Source organism: Chelon labrosus (genome assembly GCF_963514085.1).
Source record: "Chelon labrosus genome assembly, chromosome: 23".
Classification (NCBI taxonomy): Eukaryota; Metazoa; Chordata; class Actinopteri; order Mugiliformes; family Mugilidae; genus Chelon; species Chelon labrosus.
In genome coordinates, this window is record NC_140356.1 from 1492349 (window position 1) to 1512088 (window position 19740).

The 19740-nt window shown below is 40.9% G+C and overlaps 2 protein-coding genes across 2 annotated transcripts in view; one reads left to right on the plus strand and one right to left on the minus strand.

Moving 5' to 3' along the window:
- Positions 1-19740, minus strand: part of cog5 (component of oligomeric golgi complex 5) — a 64221-nt gene that overhangs the window by 38865 nt on the left and 5616 nt on the right. The window contains exon 6 of the mRNA XM_084573777.1: positions 19394-19514. Coding sequence (XP_084429903.1) covers positions 19394-19514 — 121 coding nt within the window. The remainder of the gene's footprint in view (positions 1-19393; positions 19515-19740) is intronic.
- LOC311508267 (G-protein coupled receptor 22-like) lies at positions 11756-15694 on the plus strand. Its single transcript, XM_084572971.1, has 3 exons — positions 11756-12093; positions 12244-12390; positions 13397-15694. The coding sequence occupies exons 1-3, from the start codon at positions 11896-11898 to the stop codon at positions 14447-14449; spliced, it is 1398 nt and encodes a 465-aa protein (XP_084429097.1). The 5' UTR covers positions 11756-11895; the 3' UTR covers positions 14450-15694.

Below are 19740 nucleotides of genomic sequence, written 5' to 3' on the forward strand. Positions count from 1 at the left end.
TTATTTAATTTGCATCCCACTGACAGAGAAGATGACAGCGGGACTAGTCAGCTTGACAGATTTGTCAGCAACACTTGTTTCAAAGAAACACATAGCACTTCAGAGTGCGTGTTAAACATTTCTGCTTTTTCCCATGTATTGTTTGTCCACCCACCAGCTCTGGAAGGTCTGATCGCGCATTAGAAGAAGAAATATTGACTGGTCTAGTGACTGAACGGCGTTTTACACCGGCATGGAATTGAAATTGATGTAACCCAGCCAATATGTGTGATTTCGTGCAACAAATTATCAGCGGCTTTTAGGCAACACTTCAGCTCTACCACAGTGATTCTATCAGCAGTGACAATCAAACTGCTGCCATGATGCTCATTTAGAGACAAGCTCGCTACATTTAATTATCGCATCTGCTCGCTGTGATTTACAAATATGCAAAACCAGCAGAATCAGTAGTAGCCAGCTAGTAGAGACAATCCTAGGAAATGTTATGGATAATGTTTTTAATAGAAAGCATGAGGAGGTTCAAGCGTACATGAAGTGCCTCTGAAGAGTTTTTAGGTAGTGACTCTGTAATCCTGACTTGTGTGGGAAGTTGATTCAGCCACAAAGGAAGAGAAAAGCAGAAAGAGTAGCAGGCTAGAGCAGGGAGACACAGCTAAGATGTGACAGTGAAGACAGACGACAGACTGGTGTGTGATTAAAGAGCCTGCTGGTGGAACCTCCTTATGGCACCTTTATAAAAGTATGTGACTTGAATATAGCTTCTTGTAAACTTGGTGGAGGGTTAAACTGATTATTGATGCGAAATCCAATTTTAAAAGCAAATCTGACTGAAAAGTAGGTGTAAAACCAGCAAACCGCTCAAATACAGCAGCTATAACAATGCACACGTTCAGACTATAGGCTGTATATAGATATGGACAACGCATCCCCACTTCCTTGCAAAACTGCTGCTAGTTTCCCAGGGATAAGGGTGCTGCCATCTTGTGAGTTTGGAGCCAGAGTCTGTGCAGCATGGTCTACCCATACTTTTGCCATTATCACCAGTTACTAAGAAATGTTGGATTATACACTGTACTTAATTATTTATTTATTTATTCCTGCGCTAGGTAGACATCGTGAGGTCACATATTGTTATACCAAATAAAAAGAAACCTGTCAGAAAACTTGGCACTTGCATCAACATTATATTAACTACCTAAAATTAAAGAAATATTTGACGTTTATTTTAGTGTTTTAGTTCGGCCCAAGTCCCACCTACTAACATGGAGGAGGTGGAGTTCATGGCCTATACTGCAGCCAGTCACCTGGAGGAGCTCTACTTGCTTTGGCTTCACTATTGAGGAGCTGTTCGTCCATCTTTATTTACAGTGTATTCAGACAGTCTCTTCTCAAGGGCATTGCACTTGTTTGTACACACTAACTTTCATTGGTCCCCACCTGGTGGATCACCATGTCACTGTCAGATTATGGGTTTCAGAAAGTAAAGAAGGGGATTTTGACACTTTTCGCCTTTTTAATCACTCAACAAATACTCTGATGATTTCAGAAGGCATGATGCTCATTATCACATCGACACTGTGGTTTATGAGGATTTTGTCACGGGTTATCTTGATAGCAACTTCTGATCCAGAAAGGCCAGCAGTATTATGCAGTTAATATCGGTCAATAAAAATGTGTTTGGAATGTGAGTGTTTCAGAGGATTACAAAGATGATGCGCCTCTGTTATCTAGTCCGTCCCTGTGTTCAGATATGACATATCCTCCAGGCGGATCCCTTTAATAAACAGTTCTAGTTTAGAACAAGTATTAGCATCTTTCTGCTATGTTTAGATAAATTAGGAAGACAAAAGGTACATGTAAATCCACTGCTGAGTTTGAGGAAAAAAGGCAGTAAGGTAAGGGGAATGGGCACTGATGTCAAACCATTTCCGATGGGCTATTTGTCTAGAGCTGTAGAATGTTTGTTCTTGTACCCAAAGAGGGAGAGAGGCGGAGAGTATTATCAGGCAGGTGGCGGGCTGAGGCACAGAGGACCGGGGAATTGGAAAAGAGCCACGTTCAATTCAAAACCAATCCGCTCGAAGCCTCAACCCAAGCACACAGCCTGCCAGAGACCACGATGGAACAGCTGAGCCCCGTATCCATTTGCTTGTTTAGTTATGTATTTGAGAGTAAGAGAGAGAGACAGACAGAGAGAGAGAGAGAGGTTGGTCTTTTCTGACTTGTGTCATAATATGCTCTCAGTGCTGTCTGATCTGCAACACTTGACGCCACACACACACACACACACACACACAAGTACTGACAGCGTAGGCCATTTGATATTATGTGGTAGTTCCCAGGGGATACGCTGTGCTCTGGCACAGATGTGCCCTGGTTTCTGTACTGGGGGGAATTGATTCAGCTCATTGTTCAGAGGACAACAAGATAGATATTAACAATAATGACAGGCACCAATATCATGCCACAGCAGAAATTAGCAGCATGGCATAGGGTACCCTCCCTTTCAGCAACACCTTTTTGATAAGCAGGGAGGGATTTCCTTCCCACTTATCAGAGCATATTTAACAGCCAGGAAATAATTATCATCGAGTACAAATTAAGATAGCTGGGGTATAAGTGAGAGGCAGACCTGAGGGGGATTTCATGAAGGAGGCTAAAACAACAACTTATCAATCCAAGTCTTGCTTGATTAAGCAATACAACACATCATGGATTGGATCAGGTAACTTAATTGTGTTGAGAATATTAAAGTCAAGCTCGTAGTGTGAGATTGCACTACTTCTCCCGCGATTTGAATGCAACAGTTGCTAGCCACCTTTTATTCAAAATTTAAAGTAAAGTCAGGACATAATATTTCTATAGCGCTTTTTACAGACAGAAGTCACAAAGTGCTTTACAGAGACTGGAAAACAGAATTAAGAGCAATGCAAATTAAAACATAAATACAACTAGAGTTAGAAGGTAAAAATAAAAAATATATAATAATAATAATAAAGTACACAACACAATACATTTATAAATCGCATATTTGGTGAATACATGTAATCAAAAGTCTTGTCTGAATAGAAATGTCCGTAGATGCTTTTTAAAGAATCCACAGAATCTGCAAACCATAGGCACAGCATTCCATGATTCTACAGCCTCAAAAGCTCATTAAAGTACGGGAGCCAACTGAAGGGTGAGGGTGGAGGAGATCAGCCATACACACAGGAGCTTGGCCATGTAATGTTTAATATATAAAACAGATTGGATTATGTTTACGATACGATACAACTTTATTTGTCAGTTTGTGCAGAAATTCTTTTTGCATCCCTGGGCAGTTCATTTAAGGATAAGAGGGCATAAACAATACATACATGTAGGACATATAGCATCACTAGACCGACACGTGGACATACATGTAGGACATAAAGCATCAACGGACAAAGATGAGACATAGCCACACATGACAGTATCAGCAGACAAACATGAGACATAGCCACAAATGACAGTAACAAGCATGCCAGAAGACAAAGCATACATATAAGCTTATTACAAAGGGGTTACATTCAGTGCATCCAAAGCTTTCAACACTTGAAGACATTACATCCATGGATAGATATTGCACTAGGTCTTAATGTTGCTGGTTTAACAAAAGGATTGAAATCAGAACGTTAATCTTCTGAGCATCAAGCAGTAAAGAAATTTCCACCATCAAGTCCCTGACAGCATTAAGAATAAAAGAATAAGGTTGAATATCATCTGCAAATAAAGAATAGTGAAAATTAAATATGTCAATAATCTGTTCCAAAGGCAGCAAAAAGAGGCCACTGAACAATTGAGAGATCCAATCTCAGTCCACATTTGGAGGTAGTCTAGGGTGCATTTCACCACATTTCTTTGCTAGAGTGAACACACAAGGTGTCCTGGGTCACATTAAAGACCATCTCTCATCTTGCGTCTTGAGTACAAGTGTGATTCTGTCATTTGAAAAAAACATATGCGCACGTTGTTAATTACTGATGAGCTCATGTTGATGTATGAGGAGCGATGTGAAGATGAGTCACGTATTAAGTCAATAATCATCGGTAGATTTATTTGCCTTCACTACCTGCTTCAAACAGCACACAAGTTAAAATTATGGTGCTTACTGAAGCTATCAGGAATCTCTAAAGTAACTAACGCCAGGGCGGAGATTAATAAATATATAATAACATAACGCGTGTAATTTGGTTAAGTGAGATCGACCTGGGAGCTTGTTTCAAAATATGTATCATGTCTCCATGGTGCACACACAACAAATACCTGGCTGTGGCTCTGACAGAGCGTTAGCAATCAGTTAGGTACAGCAGCTGTTATATTCTACTTCTCCACAGATGATGTCTGTGTTTATTTGCATACAGAGTGTGAAACCAGGTGTGAACACGGGTACTTAAAGCTAAAGTCTATATAATATAGAAACAGTAAAAGGTGCAACTAAAATGATGGTGAGTCATGTCAAATGCTGAACTGAGGCTGAATAGTAATACCCCTAAACACTCACTTGCTTCAGAGAACATTAAAAGACAATAGAAAACCTTGTAGTAGAAAATCTCTTTCAGTAGAGTGACTGTGCCTAAACCCAGACTGAACATCTGATGGCTCTCCATCCAGCTACAACAGTTAATTCAAGAAACCCTTCTGAGCCAAGCACTTTCCTCACTAAAAACTGTATATTTTTTTAAAAACAGAAAGCCAGAACTTCTCATTTTTAATACTTACTTCACTGCGTGCACATGAGTTAATATAATACTAATTTAATTCTTGGTTGCTTCCTTGTTTAGGGCTTAACTTTTAGAAAAACACTGAACAGGAAGTATTTTGTTGATTAGAGGAGAGCTGTGTTCTAACACAAAGCAGACAGCTCTGCAGGAAGTTTTTTTTTAAGCTTTCAAGAAGAAGAATGAAACAGCTTCTTAAACATATCATGTATAAAAAAAGAAAAGAGGCACCGCCAGGCTTCACCTCTATGTAAACCACTATGTGCCTGTGTGTTTGCATTTGCTTAAAGGCACAACGGAAATAATTGGAAACCTACCTAAATATCAGTTTCTTTGTACTATGTAACGACTAAACATTTTCTTGATTCTTCTGTGTTTTTACAGTCTTATCTCAGTGGAGCACACACTGAGCTGTATCAAATATTTTGTTCTCAAATTGAGTAATAATAATTAATAAGCTAAGCAGCATTCAGACAAAATCGATTTTGGAAATGCTTAGCGCTAAATAAATATTGCACAGGAATTAGGTATTAGGTACAGGTCAACTGACTGGCCCCGATCTGAACATAAAAGAAAGAAAAAAAACACTTTATTCAAACTAAATTGCAGCAAATGTTATGAATATGTCACCCTTGTCTTTATGGGCATTTTTAATTCTATACTTGAGTTTACCTTAAGAGTGCCTTAAGAGTTAAGAATTCTATACAGTTACTACACTGTAGTACTACACTTCATTTTTTGAAATTGTATTTAACAAATGCAAATGTATCAAAGCTTGAATGAAAAAGCTTAATTCTAAATAAACTATGATTGTGGCTCCTTGTTTAGGTAGAACCAATCGTGTTGAGATATTCCCTCTGCATGCTAGTTGTGACTACTGGGGGTTGCCTGTGCTTGCGATAACCCCCCCCCAAATCATGTATTGCTGCGCTTGCTGACACCTCCCTCCACATGCGCTAGGTTAAATTTGTACTATTTGCATTTTTCCTCAACTTTTGCTTTCCCCCAGTTAGTTCATGAGTCATTCCCCCTGCATATGATCATCTTCTTGTCATTGTGTTTGATAGCCTTCTGTGGCACTGGAGCATCATTACTCCATTTGCATTTATCTGTCAGGCATTTGTTCGTTAAGTGCAAAATAGTCGTATTTATTGCTGCTCTTTCATACACATACAAATCACACGCTTGCTTTCATGTGCCTGCCAGTTTGAAGCAACGCAGCTGGGGACTACAGAACAGCCAAAGGCATTTAGGCGAGGTGGTGGATAGCCTAGACATCAGGTTTCAATATTAATACATTCATTAAAGATTTAATGAGGTTTGCTGTTGTTCCCTATTGTACTCAGAGAAACCTTAGGAGTGAAACTCACCACAGATCATTGTCATCTTTATTGAGTGAGTAAGTCTGGATGTGTCTTGTGGTCCCTGAGCTGTCTCCATCTCTGATTCCATCTCTCCAACGTACTGTGCTCCTGTTTGCTCAAGAGTCTCAAAATGTTTTTCTCACCCTCTATAACCCTGCTGGCTGCATCTATCTCTCTCGCTAAAGACTCGTGTCGGGAGGGAGGGGGGGCAGGCCTCCCGCTGAGTTGTGTATGTCAGTAAAACAGTCGAACTGGAAACCATCACCTCTGCTTACGCTCTTTAAATAAACAGATGAAGGGCTGAGATACAGTGACCAGATCTGGGGGAAAATCTGGAGTTCTTGTTTTTTTTTTTTTTTTTTCCCCACTGGAGAAGAATTTATCCTGAAAGGCAACAGACGGGTCCCGATTTGAATTCTGATCCATCAGTCTGGGTTTGCTTTCTCTGGTGGTGCTGTTGTTGCCATGCCAATGCCAAGTAGCCCTAATTAGTGCACTCACAAGCTACATTGCAGATACGCTCGGCAGGCAATAAGGGCAACACTGCAACTGGTCCAATGGTAGCCATATTGGGACAATTAAGCATGTACCATCCGGCTATGCAAACACAAACAGTGGAGGAGTGGCCAAAGTCCTGACAGGGAGGATGCTGCCATTAGTATCGTCATGGCCACCGTTTCCTACCAAAGCTCTTTAATGGGGGCAAACAAACTTAAGGTTTGATGGCTTGGAGGAAAAGGGAAAGAAACAACAACTTAACGACAAAACATTTCTGTCTGCATACAGGAAATTGAGTTCTCTTCCCTTATTACAGGCGGCACAAAGACAAAGAAAGACATCAAGGAAAAAACAAACGTGAGTGGGACAAAAAAATACAAGTGTGTTAAAACTGCTTTGTGAGTCCAATTAGCCAAGCGCAGAGGTGTAAAAGGAAAAAAAAAAAGAAAAAAGAAGACAGTTTCAAAGAGGGGTGATGGAGGGGGAGGGAGCGGTGGATGAGTAGGAAGGGCTACTGGAGGCAGATACAGAGAGAGGCAGGAAGCAGGACAGAGAGACAGACCGACAGAAAAAGAAGCACAGCGGACAGAAGAGAGAGGGAGGCAGAGCAGCATTGTTGGCATCTCCCTCGCTCCCTCCAGGCTCAGAGGCTGCATGCTTTCTACCACTCAAATTTTCATCCTGAAGGATTCAACAGTGTGGCGGAAGATCCTTGAATGATGGACTACCAAGCGAAACCTCTGCCACTCAGTTGTATCACCTGTGAGCACTACGTTGCCTTGGGGGATTGAGATTAAAAAAGCTCCACGAGGAAGAAAAGCTCTCCGGCAGATCTAAGGATCACAGAGGAATGCTCTTTGTCTAAAAGGTAAACTACCACACATCACAATCATATTCCGACACTGTTATTGGTGTGCAGATGCCAGGAAAATGTGAACGTGCTGCACGAAGCCACTGTAAAACACATTCTGCTCTAGATAAACACACACACACAGCATGCTGACATGTTGCTGAACCTGTGAGTCACGATTTCAAGCAGTGATTATTTTGAGAGGAGAATAATTAGACTAAATAAGTGGCTGTCAAACAGCAAGAAACATAGGTCTCACAGGATAAAATGCAGCTCAGTTCACTGGCTCCTAAAGAGACCGTCTCTCCTCCTGCAGGAAACCTCACACAAAAACCAAACTAATCCGACCAAAGACAGAATGCATTTGAATTTGTCCTTACAGTGAGGTCACCCAGAGGACAGATAGTAACGGGAAACACAGCTAAAAGAAACGATGAGTGACGGCGAGTGTGCTCAGCCATCGATAAATGAGCAGTTCAGCGCAGTTAAAATGAAATGTTGCCAATAAACTCCACGTCGAAACAAGAGCACTTTGAGACAGACAAGGCTAAGAACAAATGTCCCTTTGTGCATGAAACTACAATGTGCTAACAATTGCAAAAGAACGAAAAACATTCACCTCAATCAGATATCTGACAGAATGTGACATTTTCAAATCATGATCCATCCAAATTGCAAGGAAAATCAGTTTAACAAACTAAATGAAACAAAGAAGTGAATCAATATTTACATTTTAACTGGACCGGCATTTATTGCGAAATAAATGACAAATGATGAACTAAACGCTGAAATTATCCATGTTTACTAATGGGTTAATTAAATACTTTGCTGCAAACAGGATCTGACAACTTGGTCAAATCTGGCGTTACTATATGGATATACTTTATGTAAAAGCAATCTGGGCTTTTTGCCCGAAATTGGTAGGCGTGCTGACAACAGTAGGTGTTCCAGTAGATTGGATATGAATGGTCAAAGCCCACATCCGTCAGCGTGATACTCATACTCTGAATTTACAGCTTCTCTATTAAGCAAGTCGCTTGTCAGAAGGTTTCATTAAAAACAAGCAAAAAGACATATGGAAATACACATAAAGACATATGCCTATTAATACAATTTGACAAAGTTAATTGTGTAAATTGTAACCAAAATCTGTTCCATTTGGGTACCAATACAAAAACCATAATCCATAATCCCAAACCATTTTTTTTAAATCTATTTATTTATGAAATTAAATTTTCTGCCAAACACTTTTTATTTCAAAGTAAGTTGTCCATGTTCATTGAGTGTAAACTTACACAAGTACATGTTGTCTAATTAACAACTAGTCTGACACTGACCACATTTTGATCTAAACCATGAATTTTCTAATTAAATAAGAAGTAAACCTGACTATGACTCTGAGCAGACATTCAAAACCAGCATTCAGTACTTGGCTACAGCGTGAAAACAGTTGAAATTTGAAATCTCAAAACAGAACCCATCCCACTGTTTTGACACTAAGTCAGAATATAATTTCATACACTTAAGACAATCTCCAGAGAACCAGTTCACAGTTTTCAGTGTTCATTTGCTGAACAACACATGACGAGAGCCATCAAAGAAAAAAAAAATTAAATTAGCAGATAAAGAGCAAGCTATGTGTCATGGGATGATAAATGAGTTCAAAATACATGGTGGACATGTGATCCAACCTACAGACACCACTCAGTTCAAGGTGACCCATTTTTTTCCTCTTTCATTTGAAATTTTCTCTCTGTAGGATCAAACATGGAACGTGACAGAGGAGGGACCCAGGGGAAGGGAAGAACAGAGGGATGTGACACCATTCTCTGCTTCAATAAATTCCCTTCTTCTAGTGTGTGAGGGATGACGCAGATGTAAGACATCAGTGGATGTCCAAGAGTCAAGAGTTCAGCCTCTCTGAGCCGGATTCAAGGAATCTACATGACCTACATCTGGCTCTACAACCTTGGATCACAGGGATTTGAAGGTGTTAAGTGGGCCGAGTTCTTCCCTCCATTTTGTATTTTCTACTATCTCACTTTGCTGTTCTCTAGAACATCAAATCTGAATATGAAACTAAACTGAAGTCGTCTGACATAGGTCATGCCATGGACCGCATCTGGAACTTCACCGTGTCTATATTGATAAAAGAGAAAGACAGCCTCAAAGAAGCTTAATACCTGAATAGTAGGGAGTAGCAGAGAGAAGAGGATTGTTGTGGCACTGGCATCATTTTCAGGCGGGGATGACACTGGAGGCAACAATCAAGCACAACGGACAATGACGAGACGGAGCCTTGCATAAAAGAAAGCATTGATCCAAGCGCACTGCACGGATGCTACAGGCCACATGCCCTGCCACGAAGGCTGGGTGGGTGTGTTGCTTTCTGCATTTCACCAAAAGACTTTTTTCTTTGTCTGAGTGAAGCCAGCATCCCCAAAGCCAAAGCTCACAGACGACCTCTCGCAGTGCGTCACATTTGAATCGGTTTGTTGAAAGAATGCTTTAAGTCAAGTGGAAAAGCTCAAGATCGACCCTGTCAAGTCAGGATATGGTGGCACGGTCTGACATGCTCCATCAAGTTCCTTGAGGTTACTTCAATTGCTGCTGAGCTGGAGAGGACGGAGCTGGGAGGGAGTGGTGAGTTTAAACCTGATATCATAACTGCACTCATGTTTTCTTCATAACAGTTATATATAGTTCAAGAAATGTAATCAGTTTAAGATGGCATGAGTATGCTGCACTAATAATAAAAGAAGTCTTTCCATCCAGTCAATGGAGCAAGTTAAAAGTGAAGCAAAACAACATAGATGTTAAGTATAATGGCCTCCGTCAAACCTTCAATTTCAAGACATAAAGATACATCCAGATAAGCTTAGTCCGTCACTCATTCCCTATAGATCAGAACTGGTAGGAAAGTAGACAATTCTCATCTCACATATCAAGGTTTTCTGTGTCTCAATGAGAAGCATGTTTGTTGTCATAGTTTGACAGTAAAGTTCATGATGGTACTCAAATTTGCATTCGTTATTAAGTCAGATGCCAACATACTTGTATTCCATAAACTTTAGAATATTAAATGCACTCACTGGAGATATGCAAATGACTGCTTTTGGTTCTCGAGGAAATTAGCTTAAAAATAATACGAGAATGTTGCAATACATAAAGGGAGATGTAGTTCCTGCATTGCTGATTGAATCAAGTCAGCAATACGGTACAAGATAGCATCATCCGTGCAAAGAAGAAGTTAAAAGCAATACAAGGAAGACGCTATTTCAACAATATAAATGGTGGAGAGCTCAAGGATAGATCATTGTGGATCACTTGTTGTAACCAAGGAAATCCTGAGAAACTCTGGCACCAGCTTCAAGCCTCTGCATCAAAACCAGTAATGGTCAGCTATACCAAAAAAGTTAGAAGTATTCCATGGCACGATTGACTGCTTGAACAGATAATCTTAATGCAAACTAATTCATAATATTCTCACCTCAGCTAAGTCTCGTAGTGCATAGTGTCTTATTACCCCTCGATTCTGCCATTAAGCTAACATCAATTATAGTAGTGTGCAAATTTTTAGTCAATTTGGCCAAGTGCAAATTGAAGTTCTTTATTAAATTCAAGTAGTACGTTATTTTATAGTAACCACTTGTTTCTTAGATAGCTAAATGATGTCTAATAGATTACTGCGGGATTGTGACCAGGCTCTCAGGGTAGAACCAAGGGCTTAGGTCACATATTTTGTTGGTTTTGTTTTTTGTACCAGATTCTACCATGAAGAAACTGTTTTGCTGTTCGTGATGGGTTCTTTGTGGTATCAGTTTCAACTCTTGTTTGTTTGCATACCCAAGCTATAGCACATGCATGAGCATCTGCCACATTCATAACAGAATTTTCCCAAAAATTACTTCTTCGGCCACACATCTTGTTATGAAATTGGGTCCCAGTATTCGTGATGTCTCCAAGAAAACAAATAATTACCATGTTAAAATAATAATTTAAAAAAAGACAGAGAGTGCACTTTTTTGTGTGTTTTTCCTTTGCTGGCATGTTAGTATAATGAAAAAAGCATATTAGAGGTTTTCATACGAGAAGTTTCTAAACTACCACAAACTTTTCTTTTAAAACCTCAAAAGTCAAACACTATCCACAAACACAATGTTAGCACTGATGACAACACTTAAAAGTGGAACATCCATTACACATATCCATAATGATAGCTAAATATATTATTTACACTGCTGTACATAAATTTCGTAGTAACACAAGAAAGGGGGCATTTTATATTATCAACTGTCCATTACCTCTCATAAACCTAACGATACCAACTGTTAACAGTACATTGTTCACTAAATGTAAAAGCGGAGCCAGCTCCAAGGTCACTGGTCTGGTGACAGCATAACACATCTCTGGTCGAAAACCAAAAACGGTAGAACTTATTATGCAATGGTTCACTTCTAAACAAAGACCGTTTTTGTGCAAACTACTCCCCAGGCCTCTTCCTCCCATCAGGATAATGCACACATCTCCAGTGCTGATCTCTGCAGCCACCATGAGCAACATGACGGTGCTTGACACTGCTGACCCCTTAGACCTTGACATGACCTCTTCTGAGTCTATCTATCCCATCAGCTTCCAGGTACTGCTACAGCCTTACACACTCATCTTATCTTGTCCATTGTAAGTTTCTCCAACTGTAGGATAAACAAAGGATTATCTTATCTTAACTCAAAGGCATAAACATGTCATACTAACTGCAACATTTCCACCGTGTTCTTTCTCTTGATAGGTTTCTCTAACAGGCTTCCTGCTTTTGGAGATAGTCTTAGGCCTGAGCTCCAACCTCACTGTGCTAGTCCTCTACTGCATGAAACAGAACCTCATCAGCTCAGTCTCCAACATCATCACCATGAACCTGCACGTGGTGGATGTGCTGGTGAGTCTTGACAATACCAGCATAATACCAGGCTTCTAAGTATAGCAAAACACGGTCTCGCATTGAAATGGCCAAACTACTAACGTAACTGTGCTGAGCAAGAATGTGCTTTAATTCTATATTGTTGTGTTTCATTGGCATCTTTGCTTTCATATCTGTACACTCTGGTTCTCTCAGCTCTCGTGCTGAATGCTGGTAATGTTGGGTAAACTATCTCTGAACTTGGTGAACAAGACTAAGTCACAGCATCCTCTACTTTGTGTCCACAGTACTGTCAACACTTGTTGACAGTACTGTCAGGGGCCATACCCAAGAGGCACTTCATAGTATTTTACTACTCAGTTATGACTGAGAGATACGTAAGAGTGTAAAGCTCAAGTTTTCACATTACCAATGACAGAAAAATATGAAATTTCCCATGTAGGCTATTCTAAGAGTTCTACCAACGGAGGCAGCCCTGCAGGTGCACTTGACTATAATGTAATAAGACAGAGGTCATGAATAATATAGTATTGGTCATGATTTTATGTAAAATCTACTGCAGTAATGTGGCTTTTTTTTTGGCTTATATCTAAATAAAACAAGTAATATGTGCATTCAAATCTTATTCACATTATATTTAGATACAAACGGCAAGTAGCAGCCATTAAGCAGCAGTAGACAGACATACTTAATAAAGCTTCTTTGGCTTTTGGGGCGTACATGGTAAATAATTGAGTCAATAATTCCTCTGCAGTACTTACTTTGGATTGACACAATTGGGTCACCGGTCAAAGCACATATTGTCATATGCACAGTAAAAAACAGGTTTCCCTTTACTTCTGCCTTAGCTCTCCTCTATGAATGTTCTTAATCAAGAGTAAACGTGGTATAAATATATCCATTAAACTGAAAATATGGATTATAATAAAGGTTTTCTAGTTTAATTCAGTCTTAAACCGCCTCAAAAAGATGAAAACAAATGTAATGCATTTGGTGTATGACCTGAATTCTTATCTGTTTCCAGGTGTGTGTGTTTTGCATCCCGCTGACAGCTGTGGTGGTCCTACTTCCCTTGGAGGCGGACACAGCCATGGTCTGCTGTTTCCACGAGGCCTGTGTTTCCTTTGCAAGCGTAGCTACTGCTGCTAACGTCCTGGCCATCACTGTAGACCGCTATGACATCTCGGTGCGGCCAGCGAACCGCGTGCTTACAATGAGCCGAGCTGTGGCTCTGCTGGGATCCATTTGGGCTTTATCATTTTTCAGTTTCCTGGTTCCGTTCATGGAAGTGGGATTCTTCATGAGCTCAGGTTCAGATCTTGTGAACCAGACTGCGATCATGACAGTGGCTCATACAAACGAATACTACACGGAGCTGGGTCTGTACTATCACCTGCTTGCACAGATTCCTATATTCTTTTTCACAGCTGTGGTGATGTTGGTGACATACTACAAGATTCTTCAGGCACTTAATATTCGTATTGGAACACGCTTCCAGCACAACTTACCTAAAAAAAGACAAAAGAGCAAAAACACTATCTCTCTAAGCACTGCAACACAGGCAGAATCAACTGATGCTTCTCAGAGCAGCACAGGAGTCAGAGGAGGTGGAAATGCACCTTTGGGCATGCGGGCTTCAGTGTCTGTCATTATTGCACTAAGACGAGCAGTGAAGCGCCATCGGGAGAGACGGGAAAGACAGAAACGAGTCTTCAGAATGTCTCTTCTCATCATCTCCACGTTCCTCCTTTGCTGGACTCCAATAACTGTGCTTAACACCATCATTCTCAGCACCGGACCCAACGATTTGACTGTTCGCCTCCGTTTGGGCTTCCTGGTAATGGCGTACGGAACCACCATCTTCCACCCACTCCTCTATGCCTTCACTCGGCAGAAGTTCCAGAAGGTTTTAAAGAGCAAGATGAAGAAGAGAGTGGTCTCTGTAGTGGAGGCGGATCCTACACCGAACAATGTGGTGATTCATAACTCATGGATTGATCCAAGGAGAAACAAGAAGGTCACCTTTGAGGACACGGAAGCAAGACAAAAATGCCTGTGCTCACAGGATGCAGAGTAATGGGATTGACTCAAATGTAAATATGTCAAATATGTAGTCTGCACTACAGAATGATGAAATGGACTATGGGAAAGTGTCTAAAAACTGGCGTGTTTAAGGGAAGACAATGGAGTAAACACAGAAATGGAAATGGCGAGGTGGAATGTATTAGGAAAAACTATGTCTAACTTAAAAAGAGGTGTTCTCAGTAAACAGCTGAGTTCAAACGGATATATCTTGGGCAGCTTAATGAATAAATACTAAAATGCAAAAAATAAGACAAGAGAATATGTTCCCTGAGAACAAAGGGATAAACAAATAAAGGAGTGGGTCTTCCTTCGTACACACATCGCATGTAAAAATGAGAAATATCAGCAGCTGAATGCTAATGATTACAAAGACTGCATTTAAAGTTAATTTTTTTTCCTCAGTGCAAAAAATGGCTCGAAATAGGTGTCAGACAAATGAACAGGGTAATTTATTGCTATTTATTGTGGAATGTTGTGGAGTGCTATCAAGGACAATTCAGTCCGAAGTCTGTATCTAAGCAGTAGAGTGTGTTGTTCTCTGGTTGATGTATTAAAATACAAGAAAAATGTACAGTCATAGAATACCTTGATATTGTTTGTCACCATTTGTAATAAACAACCAAAGGCACAGCATGTGTCAGTGTCCCTCTGCTCTCCTGCTTCTCAATGTAGGTATAAAGATAAAATGCATCGGGTGTGGGGGTCGAAAATGGAGATGTGAAACGTAGCTCTCAGAGAGGTCACATCGGTTTTCATGTGGTGAAGGGACTGAGCCAAGCCTTTAAACCGTTATCATTCAAGCTATTTGTTTTTCTCTGGAAGAAAACGTTGAAATTATCGAAGTGCAAACAGTGAACAGGTAACCACATGCAAAAGCTGCAGAATTGTAGATAGCACCCAGGCAGTGTGTGGACTTTGCAAAACAGAACTTCCAGAACAACAAATGCAAAGTGACCTGTCTCTTAAGTGAGACAACTAAGGCACTACAAATGGATAGCACTCTGACCATGAACCAAAGGTCACAGGTTTGATCTGCAGAGGAAATAATATCTCTGGCTTAACACAGATACAACCAAGTGCTACATATATTTGGTCTTAAAAAAGCGCTTTTCAGACACAGAAGTATAAATACAACTGATGTATGCGGGGTATCTAGACCCATGGGCCGGCTGTGGCCTTTCCGTGCAGAGAGTTTGCATGTTCTTGTAGGTTTTCTCCATCAAAGACATGCAAGGTTATAGACAGGCGACAGGCGACCTGTCCTTGATTTACCTCGCCTCTTGCACAATGACAGCTGGGATAAGCTCGCCCCCCTCCCCTCCCCTCCCCACACCTTCCCCCAAACTCCCCTCTAAGGACAAGCAGTGATAGATAATGAATGGCTGAATAGTTGTGGTTCAGTCCTTAATCAACGTTGGACACGCCTGACGACGGTGAAGGTATCAAAGTTTGCGCAGAGCATCCTGAGAGGGAAAAACAGGAGTCGGGGGATAACGAAAGTAAAATTAGGACCCAGCTGTTGGAGATCATAAACGCCCATGAATTTTCTTTTTTTTTTTTTTAAACAACAATCCATCCGGTTGTTGAGATATTTCAGCCTAGAAATCTGCCATTCTCAGAGCGGTGGCACTGACTCAAAATGCTCCATGACAAAAAGTAAACAGAAGCATGTGGATATAATTGTGTGTACTTTAGCAGCTATGCAGTCTCCACATAGTGTATTTTATTAAATATTTTCCAGCTGTGGTATGCTTTTATTGTTCTTGGCAAAGAAAATGGAATTGGAATCTAAATATTCTTTGGACTACCCTCTCAAACCCATTGAAGCGATCGCAGGACACCACAAAGTGAAAAATTAAAAATTAAAAAGCAGTAAAGAATACTTCAGCACCATCATAATTGCTGGAAGAAAGAGATCACCTACAGGCGTTTGTGGCTTTGCACGAAAATAATGAGGACACTGACCCCATTTAAAAGCACTCGGCTGCCAGAGGAATTTTTGTGAGTCCGTGTGTGTTTATGAATGTGTGCATGTGGAATGAAAAGTGGTCACAGGCTAGCAGGCACGGCCCTGCTGAAAACACTTGTCCCTGTGAACCTGCTCTGTCTCACTTAATGCCTTGTGGTAATTAAAAGTAGTGTGGCACATAGATAACGGATGGCAGGGACATGAAATGCATCAATATCACTTTTCCTCTGGTGACACCAGAAGGTCACATGGCCCCTCTGAACCTACCCAGCCATTGTCACAGCCAACAATTCTAACAGAGAATGAAACCATGGTGTCAATTGGGAGCTGACATCCAAGGGTATCTCGGTGCGCATCACTGTTCTGAATTCGTAGTCTGAAATCAATTTAATGACTATTAAAAGAGCTGTCTCATGTTGAAAGCATCCCTTTCACAGAACGTCTTACAGATATACACTGCCAATTTGGTGTATATTTGTGTATAACAAAAAAAAAAAATAGACAGAATGCACTTAAACATGTAGATCAAGGCATATGGATGTAACAAACCCCAAACAGACATACAGTAGAAGCATGTGTGTCAGGTCACAGCTCACTGCACCGGCCCACGAGTCAACATAGCTGAGCCTCTCCAGCTCTGAACAAGCTCCCCTTATTAAAGTGTGGACAGCAGCTTCCAGCTCACGAGCTCGCACAAGAGGGTTTCATGCTGAGGTGGATGCCAGCCAGCAGGAGCAAACGAGTGGCCGGCGAAGAGAGTGGAATGCCAAAGCGTGACACCTACTCTTAATATGTTTTTGTTCAAGAATTGAAGAAACAAAGCGGAGCAAACACACCACACAACTGTCAGTGGCCGAAAAGAAGACTCTGACAACCCGAAGTGTAAAGGGAGATCTGTTGCTAGGAGTGTCTTCTAGAGCCGTGTGAAGAAGATTTCCCATAAATGACTTATAGAAGCAGCATCCATGTACGTTTAGCGGTCATTCTTCCTAAGTAAATTACTCAAATTCTTTTATTTGGTAGATTTAAGTGCACCAGCGCACTGTTGAACTGACCTTGCAGCGAAATATGAACACATGGGTCGGCACCAGTGTGCTCAAGTGCCTCTCCACTCTGCTCACATTTTGCGTGCAACAGTGCGCATGATGAAACCTTAATAATGGGGACCTAGCAAAGCAGGGAGCAACAACCCATCCTCACACTGTATTATTACAAGACTGTATTATTATTATAAGTGCTTATAGGGCAAATAAATGTGTGTTTTATTCCCAGCCAAAACAGAGATTTTATCACTTCTAACTGACAATCTGTTTTGGACAAAGGGTTGTAATATACACTACCAGTCAAAAGGTTGGACGCAGCCTCTCATTCAATGGTTTTTCTTTTTTTTTTTATTATTTTGATTAATACAGAAGACACGCAGACTATGAAGGAACACATATGGAACTGATTCTCACAGTCTCCTCTGAACAGATGATGTTGACATGTGTTTACCACTTCAGCTCTGTGAAGGATTTATGTGGGCTCTAATCTGAGGTGCTGTTAATTTGCAGTTTCTGAGGCCGGCGACTCTAATGAACTTCTCCTCTGCAGCAGAGGTGACTCTTGCTCTTTCTTTCCTCATTAGAGCCAGTTTTAGCGCAGTGCTTGATGCTTTTCGTTACTGCACTTCAAGACATGTTCGAGGTTCTTGCAGTTTCCCAGATGGTGCGACCTTTATGTCTTAAAGTGAAGATGAACTGTCATTTCTCTTCGGTGGTTCTTGCCGTAATATGAATTAGAATAGGGCTATTCGCTGCCTCTGCACAACACAGCTGATGGTGTCAAACAGAATACGAAGGTAGGAAATTCCACAAATCCACTCTTGACAAGGCACACCTGTTGACTGAAAACTATTCCAGGTGACTACCTCACGAAGCTGATGGAGAGAATGCCAAAGCTAGCATTGAAGCTAAAGGAATCTAACATTTGTTTAACACTTTTCTGTTTACTACATATCTCCATGTGTGTTACGGCGTATCTTCTGGACTTCTTCAGTACTAATGTACAATGCAGAAAATAATCAAAATAAAGAAAAACCCTCAAATGAGAAGGTGTGTCCAAAATTTTGACTGGTACTGTATAATCCATGATCATCTATGCAGTTAATAATCCATTGTTTCTCAAACTAAAACAATTTAAAGAAGTCAAAACTGAGGGTGAAGAACCTGTTCTGGCTGCAGAATTTCTACACTTTCCTGGTGACGTTAAAGCCAAATGTTACTGAGGTTTAACAAACAAAGCCTTACAGAAGCATGTATGCATCTGACAGAATTTTAAAAGGCAAAATTTCACCTCCGATAGGGAAAAGCATGTTTGTGCTGGTAGTGTCTTTGTCTTTGAGTCTTGTTTGAGTTCTGGATAGTGTTTAATCTGTCGAGCTGTCCCAGAGCAGCATGCCGTGCACCCTTCAGCTGACACAACAGGCCCGTGCTCTGATTTAAAGGTCAACAGTCCTGTCGTCAGAGGAGCTGCTGTTCCTATGATCCCGCAGACCATAACACATTCGGGCCGTACACTCTAGTGTAACCTGCCACTGCTACAGATTCGTCTTCTGAAGACAAACGTCTTACTACACCACGACTGAAAGAACAAGGGCCCTGCTGCAGCCAGCAACTGAGACAGTGAAACAGGTTAGGAAGGAAAACATGAGACAAGGTACTGTGACAGCGTGTGTGCTCCCTGACACAACTCAAACATGCCAGCCCAGTTGTCGTGGTCACAACAGCCTGTATTTTCAAAGCAAATAAAATCTTATTTGGTTGCAGAATGTGCTTCCAGGTGAAATACAAAAGCCTACAGTGATTCATAATGTCCGTCACCTAAAGAAAGATTACTGCTGGTGTGAAAAGCACACTCATGCCGATATAACAGATGTTTTGTCGAAGCAGACGCCAACTGAAAGCTTTAATAAAAACATGTCCTTACCTAGCTCATTGAGGCTCTGAGCAGCCTTGGTGATCTCCCTGCTACCCCCCTGCAGCTGTCCCTGGAGCCTCTTACTCAAGTACAAGATGCGAATAATCCTTCGCAGCAGGTCACAGGCCACCTGGAGCAGGAAGAGAGAAAGGAAGACAGGCGTTACAGTGTGTGTAACAAACTTTAACAAAAGCAGCCAGGTTCAGGAGAATGCTGAATGCAGAGTTTCTTGAGCCACAATAGATAAGATGCATCTGTACTGCTCCCCGTACGAGAAATTCAGGGTTACACAGTAGGATTAGAGTAAAATAGAAGAAAAAACAGTCATTTGCATTTATACATGTGCTAGGAAAGGG